General features: G+C 52.4%; 1 protein-coding gene across 3 annotated transcripts in view; it reads right to left on the bottom strand.

The window, feature by feature from the left end:
- Positions 1–15,093, bottom strand: part of Kcnd3 (potassium voltage-gated channel subfamily D member 3) — a 222,343-nt gene extending 207,250 nt beyond the window's left edge. For 2 of the 3 annotated variants that reach the window (XM_075981698.1, XM_075981697.1), the window contains exons 1-3: positions 14,444–15,093; positions 8,765–8,851; positions 6,650–7,827 (exon numbers count right to left, since the gene is read on the bottom strand). In XM_075981698.1, the coding sequence (XP_075837813.1) occupies positions 6,650–7,755 (1,106 nt within the window). In that variant the 5' untranslated portion in view covers positions 7,756–7,827; positions 8,765–8,851; positions 14,444–15,093. The remainder of the gene's footprint in view (positions 1–6,649; positions 7,828–8,764; positions 8,852–14,443) is intronic. The other variant, XM_075981696.1, reaches the window with a different exon arrangement.
- Between the last annotated feature and the right edge of the window lie 3,435 nt (positions 15,094–18,528).

Raw genomic sequence — 18,528 nt, forward strand, 5'->3', positions numbered from 1 at the left:
GACACCAGGGCTGTGAGGGGAGGAGGAGGTGACAGGGTAGGACACCAGGGCTGTGATGGGAGGAGGAGGTGACAGGGTAGGACACCAGGGCTGTGAGGGGAGGAGGTGGTGACAGGGTAGGACACCAGGGCTGTGAGGGGAGGAGGTGGTGACAGGGTAGGACACCAGGGCTGTGAGGGGAGGAGGAGGTGACAGGGTAGGACACCAGGGCTGTGAGGGGAGGAGGAGGTGACAGGGTAGGACACCAGGGCTGTGAGGGGAGGAGGAGGTGACAGGGTAGGACACCAGGGCTGTGAGGGGAGGAGGTGGTGACAGGGTAGGACACCAGGGCTGTGAGGGGAGGAGGTGGTGACAGGGTAGGACACCAGGGCTGTGAGGGGAGGAGGAGGTGACAGGGTAGGACACCAGGGCTGTGAGGGGAGGAGGAGGTGACAGGGTAGGACACCAGGGCTGTGAGGGGAGGAGGAGGTGACAGGGTAGGACACCAGGGCTGTGAGGGGAGGAGGAGGTGACAGGGTAGGACACCAGGGCTGTGAGGGGAGGAGGAGGTGACAGGGTAGGACACCAGGGCTGTGAGGGGAGGAGGAGGTGACAGGGTAGGACACCAGGGCTGTGATGGGAGGAGGAGGTGACAGGGTAGGACACCAGGGCTGTGAGGGGAGGAGGTGGTGACAGGGTAGGACACCAGGGCTGTGAGGGGAGGAGGTGGTGACAGGGTAGGACACCAGGGCTGTGAGGGGAGGAGGTGGTGACAGGGTAGGACACCAGGGCTGTGATGGGAGGAGGAGGTGACAGGGTAGGACACCAGGGCTGTGAGGGGAGGAGGAGGAGGTGACAGGGTAGGACACCAGGGCTGTGATGGGAGGAGGAGGTGACAGGGTAGGACACCAGGGCTGTGAGGGGAGGAGGTGGTGGTGACAGGGTAGGACACCAGGGCTGTGATGGGAGGAGGAGGTGGTGACAGGGTAGGACACCAGGGCTGTGAGTGGAGGTGGTGACAGGGTAGGACACCAGGGCTGTGATGGGAGGTGGTGACAGGGTAGGACACCAGGGCTGTGATGGGAGGAGGAGGAGGTGACAGGGTAGGACACCAGGGCTGTGATGGGAGGAGGAGGTGACAGGGTAGGACACCAGGGCTGTGAGGGGAGGAGGTGGTGACAGGGTAGGACACCAGGGCTGTGAGGGGAGGAGGTGGTGACAGGGTAGGACACCAGGGCTGTGAGGGGAGGAGGAGGTGACAGGGTAGGACACCAGGGCTGTGAGGGGAGGAGGTGACAGGGTAGGACACCAGGGCTGTGAGGGGAGGAGGAGGTGACAGGGTAGGACACCAGGGCTGTGAGGGGAGGAGGTGACAGGGTAGGACACCAGGGCTGTGATGGGAGGAGGTGACAGGGTAGGACACCAGGGCTGTGATGGGAGGAGGTGACAGGGTAGGACACCAGGGCTGTGATGGGAGGAGGTGACAGGGTAGGACACCAGGGCTGTGAGTGGAGGTGGTGACAGGGTAGGACACCAGGGCTGTGAGTGGAGGTGGTGACAGGGTAGGACACCAGGGCTGTGAGGGGAGGAGGAGGTGACAGGGTAGGACACCAGGGCTGTGAGGGGAGGAGGAGGTGACAGGGTAGGACACCAGGGCTGTGATGGGAGGAGGTGACAGGGTAGGACACCAGGGCTGTAAGGGGAGGAGGTGACAGGGTAGGACACCAGGGCTGTGATGGGAGGAGGTGACAGGGTAGGACACCAGGGCTGTGAGTGGAGGTGGTGACAGGGTAGGACACCAGGGCTGTGAGGGGAGGTGGTGACAGGGTAGGACACCAGGGCTGTGAGGGGAGGAGGTGGTGTGACAGGGTAGGACACCAGGAGGTGGTGGCAGAGGGTAGGACACTGGGACTGTCACAGGAGGCCAGAGGAACCCCAGATCTTCAATAGCTAGGAAGACTTCTTAGAGAAAACAGTGGAGCTTTACTTTTGGAAGATTGTCTGAAGAAGAGAGATGCACCTTGTTTGATTTATCTTGCACATTCACACTGGGATGGAATGCAATCATAGCGCTTGTTGTGTAGTCTCAGAGTTGACAATGCACAGGAAGCATCCACAGACATGGAAAGAACCAAAGACTCCTTGTTGAGATGTAAGTCTGTATCCTCTCTTGGGAATTTCAGCACCAGGGAACTATCAGTTAAGAAATGCCAAGAAACAAAAACAAACAAACAACCCAAAGGTCACTCATTCTCAGAATGTTTTGTGAGCAGTCCTGGGGTCAGGGCTCCACCCCACACAGTATCTAGACTGAGGTATGATGATCCCTGTGGAAGTACAGACAGAACACTGAAAATGGAAGAGTTCATAAAAACACATCTCAGACAAGCTCCATTTCTGGCACTGGAGAGCCTGACCCAGAACCCCTACCCACAGTGTTCTCTCTCCATCCCTGACTTCCTGAGTCTTCCTGCCTCCTGGGACCTCAGACAGCCGCCCTCCAGGATAAGGTTTTAAAGGGAACTACAAATCACCTGGAGACTGCTTCACGATTGGAAGAAGTAAAAAAAAAAAAAAAACAAAAACAAAAACAAAAAAAATCAATTCTGCTTTTGTTAAAGTGATTTTTGGACACTGTCAGAAATGCTCTCATCTCAGAGCACGGGGTGACAGACAGGTTGCCGATGACAATTATGTAAGTCAGGAGCAGGCTGCTGCATACCTTCCCCCACCTTTCCCAGGCCCAATTCCCCTCTTTAAGAAGTCCAAGAGCAGTCCACTCCAGATGTCCTGAAGTCAGCACCACCCCCAGCTTTTGAGAATGCACACCCAAAAGGCTCCCAGCTTCTCTTTTTCCCCACATCCTAACCTGAGCTGCCTCAAGGACCTACTCAGGACTTGCTCCAGGTCAGCCACAGTGCTAAGCAAAGCCAAGCGAAATTAAGAAGGGAAATTTGCTTTGACATAACTCACCTCATATAATACATTCCCAAACTAGTTATGTTGGTCTTATTTAATATTGGGAGTTCCACGTTATCCCTTTCCTCTATTAACTGAGATAATTGGGGATTTGTTTTATTTATAGCATCAATTATGAACACTGAAATTAATCCTTGAATGGTGCATTTGGGATCTCAACTGTCAAGGGAGCAGAAGGGAAACCTGGGCGCAGCTCAGGGGTCTTTCCTACCGGCACAGGAGCCTGCCAAGGAAAGACATCTTCAAGCCTGGGTGATAATTTGGGCTGTCATTTGTTCTTGTGTGCGTAAAGTATTTTGAAATATTAAATAAATGGTGATAATTGGCTCCAGGAGATCCTTCCCTGGGGGACGTCTACTGATACCTGAGAGAGGTAGTGGGAAGCAGGCAGAGATGGCAACCGGAGCCTGGCAAAGCAGATACTTTCGCTTGTATTGGTGCTCAGCATGCTGGCTGGCACTGCTTTGAGAAGGAGCTGAAGATAGTATCATTGATTAGAGATGGGAGTTCAGGGAGGCGAAGGGCAAGGGGAACCACAGGCGTGGTGGGTATGTGCTGGGAGCTCCTGGAAGCAACTGGACCACTTCAGAGCTAGTCCTTCATCCTTCCTGGTCACATGGAGCTCAAATTCAACATAGAGGAAAAAAAAAAGAACTTCCTTCAATGGTCGATCAGGACTAAAACTAGCCAGTGAATGTGGTTTGGAAGGAAGCCAGCCAGGAGAGAGAGGAAACTTTCCAGCGTTGAGCCAGAAAGTCCCCTAGTAAGGGCAAGAAGCTCCATGTGGTCCTGTATCATCTCAGTGGACAGATCAGTCAAGTTTGCTCTCCTCTCTCCAGGAGCAGCAGAGCTGAGACACAGCATCCAGGGCTGGAGTTGCTGCAAGGCTGCAGGCTCAAACCTTCAATTTACCCTCAAGAAAGGACAGATACATCTAGAAGAGACTGAGAACAATATCAGGCCAAGTAAATGAGGAAGGTGCCCCATTTACGCTGACCCCTCCATTAAAATGCATTTTGCCAAGCACCTGCTATGTAGAGCTAAACAAACGAGCCAGGTAATGGTGCCAACTGCCAGCTCAGGTCAAAGTCAAAGTAGCTTGATCTAGCACGGAGCTACAGTCAGAGTGGAAGGAAGGAAACGAGACTGCTGTCTTGTAACTTGTCTGCATAGAAGAAAGAGAAGACTAAAGGCTTCCTTTCTGGCCCGTTTAGTCGCCTCTCGGAAGCTAGACATTTCAATGTATTAGGACCGAGAGCCAAGACTATTCATCACTGGGGGTGGAGTGAGGAGGTTCAGGGCCCGCAAGGGAGCCACACCTGTGCCCAGTGTGGGCAGAGTCTTTTCCTCCTCACGTGCCTTCTCCTGCAGTCTTCCTGCATCCTGCTCTACTGCACAGTAAAACTAGCAGTAAAATCCCAAGCTTAGCTATGAAAACAGCCATTGATCTCTGATGCAGTCTTCTGGTCGGTCTAGAAGGAAATGTGTGATGTGTACAGTCTCTGCGTGCCCAGGATAATGCCTGGCACACAATACTCACCAAGAGGATGCTTTCTTGACCCAGTCACGTGACTAGAAGGGAATATCACATTCGAAGGTCATCTAAAAAAGTAATACGCCCCAGGTCTGGCTTCTACTGGAGGCCACGACGGAGTGGGGCAGTGGGACGTGGGACAAGGAGAAAGGACGTTGAAGGTGTATAGCGGTATTTGAAGTTCAGCTGTGACTCTGGGAAATTTACTGAATCCCTCTGAGCCTCACCTTCTGTATCTTTAAAGAGTACAGAACTTCTCCTACTTTGCAAGGCTGCTGAGAGGACTTAAAGATAATATATGCGAAGAGCTCGGCACACTGCTGACACGCAGTAGACACCCAGATGCTATTATACTACTAATAAAAAGTAATGGGCAGATGGCCAGTGGCGCTCCTATTGATCCCATTTTAATTCTGACACCCATCAATCTGCCTGGTACGTATCGCAATACAAGTTCCTCCCTTTGGGGTCACGAGTCCCATCAAAAGGCAGCTGGGGAGTCACGGATTCCCATCAGGATCATGCTTGAGGGTTGGGATGAGATACCTGGGTTTCTTTAGGAAGGTGAAGGATGGCTAGGGTCTGCCTAGAAGAGACAAACATGAAGCCAAGTCCCTAGCTCACTTTATCCCGAATATCTCATGGTGCCCAAAGCTCACATCTGCCATTTGATCCAAGAAAGGTACAGTCTGAGTTAGACATTCACTCTGGTGGGCAGCTAGTTATTTGATGAGCACATTTGTGGGCAGGTGCTCACCTGTGTATGCATGATGTACGGTGTGAGTGTGGTGTGTGTGTGTGTGTGTGTGTGTGTGTGTGTGTGTGTGTGTGTGTGTGTGTGTGTGGTGTTGAGAAGAATGGTTGTATAGTTTTCTTTCGACAGACAGAGGTAAGGGAATGAATGCCTGGATCAAACATGGCATTCACAAATGGACGGTGACATCCCTCGCTCCTCCCTGCTCCTCTCCTGTGGCAGGACGACAAATGCAATCACTTCAGAAGGTCCAATCACCTGCTCAGCTGGTCCCAATGAGCACACGCAGCACTATGGAATAAACCTATGCCACCACAACAGGGTTTCAGCTAGGGGAAAAAAATTGAATTACCAGGATGCCACCAACTGAATTGTCAAAGACCAAATAAAAAGCTTCATGAATTCTCCATCAGCAATATAATGCTTCCTTTTCTAAGCAAATCTAGAGCCGGCGTATGAATTGTGGAGGGATTTTTTATTAGTCTCCGAGGCTGAGACAGAACCCCTCTGAAATCTATGTCTCCATAAAGCTGCCTTTATTTTTCTCTAATCCTGTTAGGATGAAGGCTTTAATCTCCTTCCTGGGACCCCTTTGTCTAATGGAAAGCTTCACACACCAGCACCATAAATGTATTTTTGTGACCTCCGTGGAGTGGAGGGCTCAGAGATCTGGGAGGGAAATGTCACCTGAGATCGCACTGCACCGAGCACTTGTCTCTCCCTCTGAAGATAGTAGTGCCTGGCCACGTGACCCATTGAGACTGTTTCACAGGCACACAAGTAGGCTGGGTCATTCCCCCTCTGACTCCAGTTGATAAAACAAGCCTGCTCCTCCATTGGTGAGAAAAAAAAAGAAAGTGGTGCCTTGCTCTGCAAATAAATCCCCAAATCAGGGTCATGGGGAGAAATTCTAATAAGAGCGACTGAACCCATGAGTGTCTGTGGCAGCAGAAAGAAGAGAAAGCAGCTTGCAACTACGCTACCAAGGAGAAATGCAGGAAGGGATCTGCATGTGCAGATTGCGTACCATTCACCCAACTTCTCCCAGCCTTCTGCCCCACCACCCGCCTGCTCTGTCTTCCTTCCCTGCACAGTTGTTCGAGACACTCCACCCTGCCATCACACACACCACACTGCTTGAGGAAAGATATAGTGACTTAATTTCCCATGTTTTATAAAACACATGCCTCACCCCTGCCCCAAGAGAATCAATTCAGAGCAAGTCACCACCCACAAACAAATCACTCGTTTCTTTTCTGACTGTTCCACTCCCTTGGCTTCCAAGAGTTGAGTGAAGGACTCTTGTCTCCAAACCTCCTCCCCTCAATCGTAATACACCACCTAAAGCTTTGTGATCAAACCAATCCAACTTCATCCTAGCCAGGCCAGTGACACCGACTTACCCCAGTGTAGTCATGGTGACAATGGTGTACCAGAAAGATGCAGGGATACTTGTGAATTTGCTGGCAGAGGAGCCCTTCTCGGCATAAAACATCACAGTGGCAAAGATGATTATGGCCATGGTGAGGGAGAAGAGGAGAAAGCCCAGTTCCGAGGCACAGCTCTTCAGGGTGTAGCCCAGGATCCGTAGGCCCTGGGAGTGTCGGGAGAACTTGAAGATCCTGAAGACACGGAAGACCCGGAGCGTGACGAAGGCCCCAGATACATCCTCATTGTTGGTCATGACCAGGCCGATGTAATAGGGCATGATGGCCACCACGTCGATGATGCTCATCACACTGCGAATGAAACGGTATCGACTGGGCGCTGCGAAAAGCCGGAGGAGGTACTCCACTGTGAAGATCATGACGCAGGCAGTGTCCAGGCAGAAGAAGGCTACCGAGTAGCGCTCTCCACATGGCAGCTCCTTGCTCCCTGGCACCGTGCCGCACGGCACCGTCTCCACCACGTTGGTGATGACTGAGACGGCAATGAAGAAACCAGTCACGTAGTAGAAGACCAGGGCCAGGGTGCTGGTGTGTGGGTTCTCGAATGCCCGCCACATGGTCTGGCGGAAGCTGAGCGAGGGCATGGACTCCTGGTTATTCTCAGAGTCATTGTCGTCCATGAGCCGCTCCGCGTTCTCCCGCTTGCGGTCTTTGTACTCCTCGTAGCAGCAGTCTCCAATGATCTCAGGGAGGATGCCATAGAAGGCCAACTCATCGTCGTAGGCAGAAATACACTCGTAGCGCGGGTAGTGCAGTTTCCCGGTGCGGTAGAAGTTGAGCACGCAGCGGAACACTTCCGGGTCGCGGTCAAAGAAGTACTCCTTGGTGTCCTCATTGAAGAAGAACTCTTTCTCTGTGCTACCCAGTAGGGTGTCGGGGTAGCGCTCCAGAGTGGTCCTCCAGGTCTGGAACCGTCTTCCGCTCACGTTGAGGACGATCAGCTCGTCTTGCCTCTTGTTCTTGTCTGCTGGAGCTAGGGGCATGGGGCAATTGGCCACTGGCATCCACCCAATGGCTGCAGCCCGGGCAAAAGGCAGCCAGGCTGCAACTCCCGCCGCCATGGTGACTCCAGCTTTTGGGCTGGTAGCTGCTCAGACACTGTGCACACCAGCTTGAAGTTAGTTCCGTGACCCCTGGGGAATAGGAAAGATCAGAGAAAGGGGCTGAGTCTCCTTTGATTGTTGGAGGATGGGACAAGGGGAGGGTCACTGAGTGAAACAGCAAGTCTCCAAGGCAAGATAAAACTGAAAGCACCCAAATAGGGAACTCTGATAGTGATGCAAGGATAGTACCTCACAGGGGCTGTGCATAGGGCCAGTTCATCAGAGGCAGCTGACTGATAGAGTGTCAAGCTGGGTTGGGGGGCTCCAGGAGTACTGGGAAGGAAAGCCTTGAACAGGAAGATCTGGGAAGATGGGTAATAATTAGCTCTGAAAGGTTATGGGTGTTATTGCGAATTTAAATTGGGAGAGGGTAAATGAGTTCTCATTAAACGAATTTAAAAGTGGGATAAACATGCTAATTTTTATTTCACTCTTCATCCACCGGGGTAATCAGAAATCGGGGTGCCAATGAAGGAGATCAAGTAAACACATCCTTTCTATTTCTCCCTGGTGGGAAGGAGACTGAGGCTGGGTTTAGAAAATTCTGTCAAGGTGGGAGACCCCAGCAAGCCAAGAGCCCAGTGAAGTTCTCCCCCCTGACTCCCTTGGAGAAAGCTTTCACTGGCAAATTGCTACTTACTCTTGAGGATGCTTGGCCTGGATCCTTGCCCTAGCAACCTACTGTCCAATTGCAGCCGCCAGAAGCATGATGAACAGACAGAGAACGGTTGTGAGGTTGTACGGGGTCTCTCTCTCTCTCTCTCTCTCTCTCTCTCTCTCTCAACCAAATGAAGGCATTCTTGGGTTCTTGGTCCACCTGACTTCCACACTGTCCCTCTCCCACCCCAAAGCAAGCTGAGCCATGCTCACTGCCTTCCCTAGCTCCCTCGCCTCCTGTCTCCATCTGCCCAGAACCCAGAGTTCCCCATTATATAACAACACACCATCCCATGCCAGGCTCTCTCACCTGTCCTCTACCGACCCTTCGGAGCGTCTTCAGGGCTGGGCACCCTTGCCCTTCATGCGCAGCTCTCTGCACCACATTCCCCATCACCTGTGAGGATGGAGGGAACAATGGCACGGAGAACTATATTCGGCTTGGGGAAGCAGATTTACCTTCCCAGATTTGGCTTTTTAAAGATGATAGTGAAATGACTCTGCAATCCCCAAATGTATACCATCTGTGGGAAGCCATGTGGTGACACAGAAACACACGTAACAGTGACGGGAAATTGTTTGGGGTTGGCACACTCAACTCCACTAATCCTAAACTGATCGCACCGCGCAGAGCCAAATCCTAGCTCAGTTATTTGGATTCTCCAGAACGCGCTTGGTTTATTTCTGTATTGAAATAAACGAGGTAGAGGTGACTTTGGGAGTCTGTGGTGTTGTTTGTCGGCCTGGTTTTGGAGTTGGGTGACTTATTACACAGACTTGTGATGAACTTTGGCCTTCCTCTCTCCAGGAATGCCACTTTGCCGGCTTCTCCAGGCGCTAATGGTGCTTTTGCTTCTGAGCTGCTACTGGTCTTTCCTACCCGGATGCCTCTGAGACAGAAAAGCTTATACTCTCTCCATCCCGAATGCTGCTTTTCACTTCCTGCCCACAGCATCCCTCACCCTAGGCCACTTACCCTGGCCATGGTTTGTTTTAGTTTTTGTTTTTCAAGACAAGGTTTCTCTGTAGAACCCTGGCTGTCCTGGACCTCGCTCTGTAGACGAGGCTGGCCTTGAACTTACAGAGATTCACCTGCCTCTGCCTCCTGAGTGCTGGGATTAAAGGCATGTGCCACCACCAGCCAGCACCTGACCATGTTTTTTTGTACTCCATTCCAAGGATTGCCAAATAATGAAACACCATGAAAGACTGGCTCCCTGGGTCCTCCCTGCTGCTGGCATTCTGGTCTCACTCCCCCCATTCCTAGATTCCCCCCCTTTTCCTTGGAATTCATTCTACTCAGAGCAATCTCCTTAAAGCAAGTTTCTGATTGGGCTTCACTCTGTAGCCTGTGAAATAAAACTCTAACTCCTTGGCCTGACATTCCAGCATCTTCATACAGGGACCTAGCTTAATATATCAGCTAGGCAGTCCAGGTACCTCCCTAGCCTCCAACAACAAGAGCAGAGACGGGCTCACAAACAAACCCTGGATGTCTGTCTCTGGAGTATCTCCCATGTCCCTCCACTTGCCTTGCTCATTAAAATCCTACCTGTTCTCCTTCTTGGTGATGCTTCCTCTTCTCCCAAGACTCTCCTCCCTTTAGGCTCTCTGCACTCTGCCTCTCTGCTCAAGCACCTGCCACGCCAAGCTTGGATTTCAGGTGCTTTATATCTTTTCATTAACAGTAGTGGCATCAACAGTAAGAAATGGCCAGATACTCGATGCAAGGTATTGCACTGTCTCCCATGCTATCTCATTTCATCCTCAAAGCAACCCCAGTCAGAAGAGTCTACGGTGTCTAGCATTTCATGAATAAGAGAATCTAAGGCCTATTGATACCTAGCATTCTGACAACCCTGAAACACAGGTCCGGGATTTGACCTTGAATGGATGACTGAGCACTGACCACACCAGGCTCCGTACCTTATGCATCCATAGACGGTTTCCATCAAGTCACCAAAACAACCCCTGTAGTCCTCATCTTACACATAAGGGAAATGAGAGCTAAGGAGTGACTGTGACTTCCTAAATGATTAATAAATAGTCAGAACTGGTTGGGAGTCACTCTAGGCAGGACATTCCCTGGGACCCACAAAGATCTTTCAGGGCAAAGGCTTTCCATCTAGCCCAGCAAGTGGCAATAGTGCATGCAGTGCTTGAGCAGGTACCCGAGCCAGGACTGCTATTTGGCAGATGCTGCTTGTGCTCTCTGTTTAACTCTATGCCTTGCTGCTGTTTCCTGAGGCTGTCAAGGGTGGCTGTTCTCTTTCTAAACAGTAAACTCTGAAGACAGAGCCGAATTGAAATCCTGAGAATTAAGTGTCTGCAGACTCACTGTAGGTTAGATAAGTGTCCTTGAGGAGTTGATTTCTGCCTCAGTTTCCCCACCTACATGCTAAGGGGAGGGGATCTTCGTAAGTGCCTCTCTTCCTGAAAGGTTGTTTAGATGCTGCAGAAGACAAAGAGAATGACAATGCTGTTTCCTATAGATGTCACTGCTTAGAGGTAGAAAAACAGCACCGGCCTGATGAGTCCTTGATTATAGGAACTGAGAGAACGGAGGAGAGAGGAGGTCATTCATCCGCGACAGCAGGTAATCCACACACCGCTGAGAGACGATTCAGAAACACACTCTGCATTCCATAGTTGTCTTCAAAGCATTCGCCCTTACAATGAACTGTGTTTTCTTTGGACCAGGAGAGACCCCTGCCCCCCCTCCCTAGTATATACTTAGCTAGGTTTCCAAGGGGTGAGGGCCTGGGAAATGAACGTAAGCTAAACATTAGTTATAGATAGTTCTGATTCTGACTCAGGTCAAGTTTCCTGAGCACCAGCAAAGTTCTGGGCACTATCCAAGGCACCTTTCCACGTCATACAACGTTTAGTTTACTCCCACAAAAACCCCATGATGTTTTTGCCTATTGGTGACAGGAAAAAAAAATGTCAAAGCCTCAGAAGTTTCCTTCCAAGTGGTTAAGTTAATATATATAGGGTTGGACGGTTTTCAAACCAGACCATTGTCTGGCTCCCTGTCAAATGGATTCCCTGAACTAGGTACAGCCCGATCCTAATGCTCCCTTAGAAGAAGCAGGCAGCTGAGAGCGCAGGCTCCAGGGACCTTTCCGTCTGTTTTAGTACTACCCTTAACTTTTGAAAGCAAGCCACCGTTAACTTTCTGGGTTGCAGAATCTTCGTCTGTAACACGAGAGCCTAAAGAGAAAATGAAGGAGGACCTTTTGATTCAAATGACTCTCCTGGATCCAGGACACAGACGCTCCATCTCCTGTCTCTCTGAGACTGCCTCATGATGGCTGCCCATGCAGAGCGGGAAGTAGAGCATCTGGCTTGGTTGCTGTGGGGATGCAATTAGCCTGAGCCTCATCTCAGCAGAGGGAGTTCTGGGAATTCCTGATGAGGCTGATGCCCAGAACAGGACACACAACCTGCATCACTTGGAACCCAAGGAAATCCAAGGCCTAGTCTGCCCACAGAAATCCCCTCACCCTCCTCGGAAGGAAAGAGGGCTAAGCCTTCATGTCCTTGCTGGCCTCTTGACTCATGACCCCTAACATCCCTGCCTTATCAAAGAGATGGGCCCTGGCAGGGGTTCAAATGGCAAAGATTAAGAGATTGCTGATTCAGGAGGTACCCTGGAGAATCTTGTTAGCCAGACACATGGCCCTGAAAGGACAATGACCCCTCCTTCTAGTCTCACAGTGCTGCCCCTGGGATTCTGGAGTCCCAGTACCAGCTGCCTGCTTCTGTGAGCTGAGCTCCTTCCCCTCACCCTCTTCACTGAGTCAACTCTTCTTTTCCAAGGCCATGAGTAATACACAAACTGCTTTCTGATGGATAACCGAAAGCTCAGAGAAAGGCAACACTAATCCCCTCCCTATCTATCCTAAAGTCTCTTGTCCCAAGGGTGAACTTTTACCCTGTATAATAATCCAGAACCACCTTTCTCAAGAAGGTCGTGCAGGTGCCAGACTGTCTCCAGAGACTCAGAACTCATCCTTCTGGTTAAAAGTACCAAGAAAATAGCAATTACCCTTTGCCACCTTCTATGTGCCTTCATATGTGCGTGCACATGGTCATATACGGTACACGTCTGAGTCTGGAAGAGGACAATCATCCCACCAGACACCATGCCCAAGCCCATACCAGCCACACCCACCACACAACCCTGTAGGGATGACCTGGCTCAAACAGGACTTCTGAAGGCTGTCGATGCAACACTCACCGCTAACACTGCCAGCGCCACTTGGAGCTTGCCTGGGTATGGACCCTGCCACAGGCACTACAGTGCGGCCCCATTTCCAGCCAATGGCACTGCACACACCTCCCATACCACGGTTTTACTAGGACGTGGATGCCTTACAAATGAAAACTCTGAAGCTATTTTTGTTTGTGGCAAAAGAGTTGGACAGTGGGAAAGACTCAGCAGTGGGGTAAGGGAGAAATGCAGGAGGGAGATTACAACCAGGAAAACTCAGAAATGACGATCGCGGAAAAATCTTGGAAAAAGAAACCACTTTCTCTTGCTTTAAAAAGTCAGCTGCCCTGATAAACAGCTTCGGTTTTGGAGGCAGAGAATCAAAAGGGGACAGACCTCTCTTCCTGGGGTCTGAGCACAGATAAAAAAAAAATGGCAAAAATGTCACACCACCAAGATCTGCCCTTCAATGACCTCAGGAGAGAGCCTCCAGAAACTGGAGCTGGTCTGAGGGACCGGCTGACGCTCCCAGGGAGTCTGCCCTGCGTCTGTTGGTGGGATTTTGTTAGGTATGAAATGGGTGGGGGAACCAAGCTGGAGATCCTTGCGGCACAGGCCTGGGACACATAGATAGCCTTCTCCACAGTGCCACTCCTAGGATGGTCAGGGCAGTTTCCCCTGAACTCTTTTGGTTTTCAGCCTTCTCAACAGCAAAAGGGAGCAAGCTGCTAATCCTTCCTCCTCTGGAGTCTTGTAGCATTCAAGAAGCACCACGGAAAAAATAAACACATCAACTCCTTTCTGCGGGCCAGTATGTGTCCACATGGGCCATACACATGCTTTGCACTGAATGAACGCCCAGAAGCCCCTTTCCCAGAGATAAACATGCAGGCTCCCTTGAAGTAAGAGTAAGTAATGCATCGATTCATGCATGCATGACCACTCTGTAAGACCTGATTACGGATTGCATTGTGTCTATCCCCCTGTGAAAGTTCAGAGGCACGTCAAATACACGGAGACTTCTCTTTGCCTTGATTTCAGGTCTGGAACCTCAGCCTGTTGCTGACTTATCAAGGCTGCCCCGAATGAAAGGAGAATACCGTAGGCCGAATAAAATGCCAGCACTAAGCAAGTGCAGGAATTTAGTTGATTCTAGGTAACTTCTCTGCCCATCCCCTGTGTAAACACCTTGTAAAACAAAAGAGTCTTTGAAACCCCTTCTCTGGGGCCGTTCATAACACTTCAGAGACCTTTCCTAGGGTCCACAGGGTGGAAGATGTGACAGGCACGACCAGCTGGACCAGCCCCCAGCCTCTGGCAGGCGCACCACAGACTCGCTGGGCTGGCGAACTTTGCGAAGCGCCCCAAACGGCTCCCAGCTTCCACTCTCAGCCATTTCTCTCCTCGGCTCACAAAGAGCAGGGACGGAGCAAACCGTCGCCACCTGCAGACAGATCCCGGGGCGCTGCTTCTGGCACCCGGCAAGGGAAGGCAGGCCAATGGCAAGAGGGCAGAGGTTCACACCCCCACCCCCAAACCTCTCAGAGCCTGGGTGCCCAGAGGTGGCTCCGCAGCCAAGGGAACCGACGCCCCCAGGCCCGCTGCCTGCTCCCCCACGGCCACGGCCCCACCCCCAATCCTTCCGGAGACCCAGCGCCCACCCACCCGGGCGCGGGAGTGGGAGGGTGCCGCGTGGGCAGCTGGAGCAACAGGCGTGGGAGCAGCGCTCCTCGCACTTGCTGGCTCCAGAAGGCTCGGTCGCTTCCCTCTTACCTTCGCCGAAGCCAGCCCCAGGCCCCGCGCCCCGCGCGCGCGAGGAAGCTGCGGCCGGGGGCCGCCGAGGCACAGAGCGCCCAGCAGCGCGGGGAAGCGCCCAGAAGCCGCCGCTCGGGCGGCTCCTCCTCGCCGGCGAAGTCTCGCTCGTTCCTCCCTCACTCGGTCGGTTCGTGTGTCGGTCCGTCCGGGGGGCCGTCCTTCCCCCGCTGTCGCGGCCGCCACCGCCGCTCCAGCCCCAGCTCGGCAGCGCGTCCCCTCCCCGCCTAGCCGCTCCGCTCTCGGGCTCGTGAGCTCCGGTTCGCTTGTTCCCTGCCCCCGCCGCTGCTGCTGCCGGTGCCTCGCGGAGAGGAGCCGGGCCGGCCACGGGGCTGCCTCTCCCGAGGTCCCTCTCCCGAGGAGGCGGTGGGGGGCGCGGCGCGGGCGGGGCGGAGAGGAGAGTCCGGGGGAGGCGGCGAGGCTGCGCCCTCCGCTCCCCACCGATCCCCCACGGGTCGAGCGGCCCCAGGCCGGGCCCGAGAGCGCAGAGCCACCAGGCAGCAGAGGGAGCGAGGAGGAGGACGCGGGAGCCTCGCCGCGGGAGGGTGCCCAGGGCGAGGGCGTGCGAGGGGGAGTGACTCTGCGCGAGGGTGTGTGTGTGTGTGTGTGTGTGTGTGTGTGTGTGTGTGTGTGTGTAGAGGGGCGCGCGCGTGAGTGGGGGGTGTAGCGGGGAGGGGGGGCGGGGAGACTAGGCAGAGCCTGGTGCGTCTTCTCAGGAGAGTGGAGGAATCTTAGGGTGTGCCTGGAGGTGGTGGTGGAGTGTGCCGCTGACTCGGGTGTGAGCGCGTGTGCCGGCGAGGGTGGGCATGGGGCGAGCGTGGCAAGGTGAGCTTGGCTTGGGAGTGGGGGAGGAGCCGGGCGCGGCGTGATCATGAGTTCGGGGGCGTGTGTGGCTGGGGACTTGGGAAAGAGGTAGCAGGGAGCACCGGCGTGTGTGCGCATGGGGTGTGTACACTTAACTGGATGTCCGTTTCCCATTCACTGTCCACGCGGCAGAGCAACTCCTCTCCTTGGTCATCTAGTGAGGCTCTGCCCGTCTCCGCGCAAGCTTCCAAGCTGACCCTGAACTGTCAGCTGCTTGTGCCAAAGCTGGAAAGGTCTCAGGGGTGTCAAACTGCCTGAGCCGCTTTCCTACAGGAGTGAGAGGTCATGGCCAGATAGTCGGGATTTGCTCCAGTCCTCCACCATGGTTGTTCAGAATTAAGATCGAGGATTTGGGAATGTTAACTCTCACTTCCCTATCTTCCCAGTACGGGCCCAGGCCTTCGGACCTTTCCAGAAACCCAAAGATCCCTATTGCTTAATACTTCGACACAGGATGGGGAGTGGGAGACTGATGGTCGCCCATGGGGCGTAGTGTCCAGCCAGTAGTCCCCTGGTCACCGGGGTGGTACGTCTGTAGTACTGCCCCGGCAGCTGAGCCAACTGGCTTTCCGGGTGTCTCTGGCCTGGGTGCTGGGAATCCCGGGCCTGGAGATCGCGAAGCAGGCAGCTTCGTGCCTCTGCAGGGACCGGAACGCTCTGGCTTGGGGGATCGCAGTTCTGAAGTGTGGAGAGGTGTATGCTGAGACACAAATGGAGAGAAATGCGAAATGCGCGGCGAGGGTGACAGTGGACTTGGCAGGGCATGCCTTTCACTGTGGCTGGAAAAAGACCTTCCTGAGTCCAGAGTAGCGGTTCTGACTTGTGGCAAACCGAGCCCGCTCCAGAAGTACAGGGTGAAGAGTAGTTTTTGAGGTGTCAGCTACTCTGGGCCTCTGGTAGCTCGGAGCTTCTCATAGGCTCATTTACTCTAACCAAAGCTTCCTCAAGTTGTCAGTCTGAAAGGTGCACAATTGGCCCTTCAGGAGGTGGGCGTGGACCCCATTAGCATTTGCCAAGAGTCCTAGAACCCTGAGGGATTTGCATACTAATTTGCATACAGTAATAATGATTAACAACAGTGCCACTCCCTGGCCAACCCAGGAAGAATTCAGGGAAGGCCCTGGCAGGGATTCTCCCTCCCTCTTCTCCTTGGGGAAGAGTTTTTGATGTTGGGTTTTGTTTTTCTTTTTTTTAATTTGTTATTTTTTAATAGTTGCTGTGACCCCTGAGGGAATGTACTTTGTCTCTGAAATGGTATGGTCCAACAGGCACACTTTCCTTTGGTTTTCCACCTTCCGCCCGACAGTGGAATTTCAAAATTTTATTTCTGCCTAGGTTAAGATTTCCTTTACATTCCTGCAGTTGTTCTGCAGTGGGAAGGTAGTTCTGGAGTCAAGTCTTCCAAACTGGCAGGGAACAAATGGTTACCTAGGAACAGCAGTAGACTCTTGGAGTGATCTATTAATGAGACAACATGTGCCCTCCAGGGTTTTGGAAACCGTAATTGAAGCCAGGACACTCACTGGACACCCTGCCCCACCTTCTCCAATTCTGTCCCTCAGATGCTCCTACCTGGTAGTCTAAGAAGTGTCTGTGAACTGCTCTTTTTGTCACCAATAACTGGCAAAAAGTAAGGGAGGCTTGGATTTCTAGTTCAAGCCAGTGTGGGTTTTGTTTACAGATGCTGAGGAAAATGGAACAAGTAGAGGAGAAAGGAGGTGCTGGATCCGAGACACTGACGGAAGAGACATTGTCCAGGAGACTTTGGGTACCCGCCCTCCATCTCTTACTGGAATCTCCTCAGCCATGTCTGTTGGTTCCTTCCCCCCTCTGCCTCTGGCCCAGCCTGGCCGGGATTTTTCATTTGCTTTTCCCCCATGACACGGCCGCTTTTCCTTTAACTCTCGGCTTCTATTTAAAAAGCTAATTTGGGAGCTTGTCGATGCTCCCAATTCAGACATTTTAAATAGGAACTGAAAGTCAGGAGCTGCCAGGGCACTAGGTTTCCTCCTCTCACCACTGGCTCTGCTGAAGTGTTGGTTCAGTCACTCTGGCCCCAGTGAGTGTGCGTGTGCATGTGCGTGTGTGTGCATGTGTGCGTGCGTGCTTGTGTGTGTGTGTGTGTGTGTGTGTGTGTGTGAATGCCCTGCAAGCTCAGGGTGTATTTCAGGTTATCTTTTCTATTTAAGGATAGTGTTCCTATAGAAGACTCTGAGTGTGTGTGTGTGCGTGCACACACATGCACGTATGTGTGTCTGTGTGTGTCTGTATCCTTTCCTGCACACAGGAGGATTCTTCACTAGTCCCGAGGCTCTGGCCACTGTTTGCAGAGCTTGTCATCCTGGGGTCTGTTAGAGGAAGGAGCAGCATTGCTCAAAGTCAGCTTTGTCTTTGCTGACATGCCAGGCTGTTATTGTCTGTGCAGCTCTTTGTACTCAAACTTGCTCTTTGAAGCTTGCGTGAGCTTCCTGAAGGGTCACTCTCACCCCCCCCCACTCCTTGTGCCTGTCCTACTTTGGCTGTTTGTCCCATGCTGGGCAAGCATTTTGGAGTTGGGACTCTTCTGAGGGTTGCAAGCTTTATACCTGTCAGAGTGCGGTGAGCCTTGAAGGAAAAAAAATAGACTTTTGAGGTCATGGTGATTAGGTTTGAACCTGCCTCTGTTGTTACCTAGCCGTGGGACCCTAGGGAGCATGCTTGACCTCTCTGTGCCTTGGTTTTTTTTTTTTCTCGATTCTACAATGTCTAATGATAGAATTGTGGCACTTCAGTAAATATCATAGCGAACATACTTAGAACAATGCATGAAATTTGGGCAGTTGGTGGTTGTTCAAGATAGGAAGTACAGAGAAATCTGTCTAGGGAAGGAGTTAGAACTGCCAGATTGTGTGCGTGTGCGGGTGTGCGTGCATATACATTAAGTCAATGTGCACATGACAATACAGATGCCAGGCCACAGCCGACTGTGTCAAATTTACCTCACTGGCATAGCTGAGTCCCTAATCTCCAGAAGACCATAAAAGAACAGAGGCAGGGTTGGACGGACAGGGAAAAGAAAGAGGATTGCCAGGCCAGTGTCCTAGGGGCCAGTTTTATGCAGGAAGAAGGAGTTCCAAGACCCATTTGTCCACATGCTCCCACCTCCCTGCCTTACCCATATGTACAGCTGGGTTCCATGGAAT

The sequence above is a fragment of the Microtus pennsylvanicus genome, chromosome 7 (assembly GCF_037038515.1).
Source record: "Microtus pennsylvanicus isolate mMicPen1 chromosome 7, mMicPen1.hap1, whole genome shotgun sequence".
NCBI lineage: Eukaryota > Metazoa > Chordata > Mammalia > Rodentia > Cricetidae > Microtus > Microtus pennsylvanicus.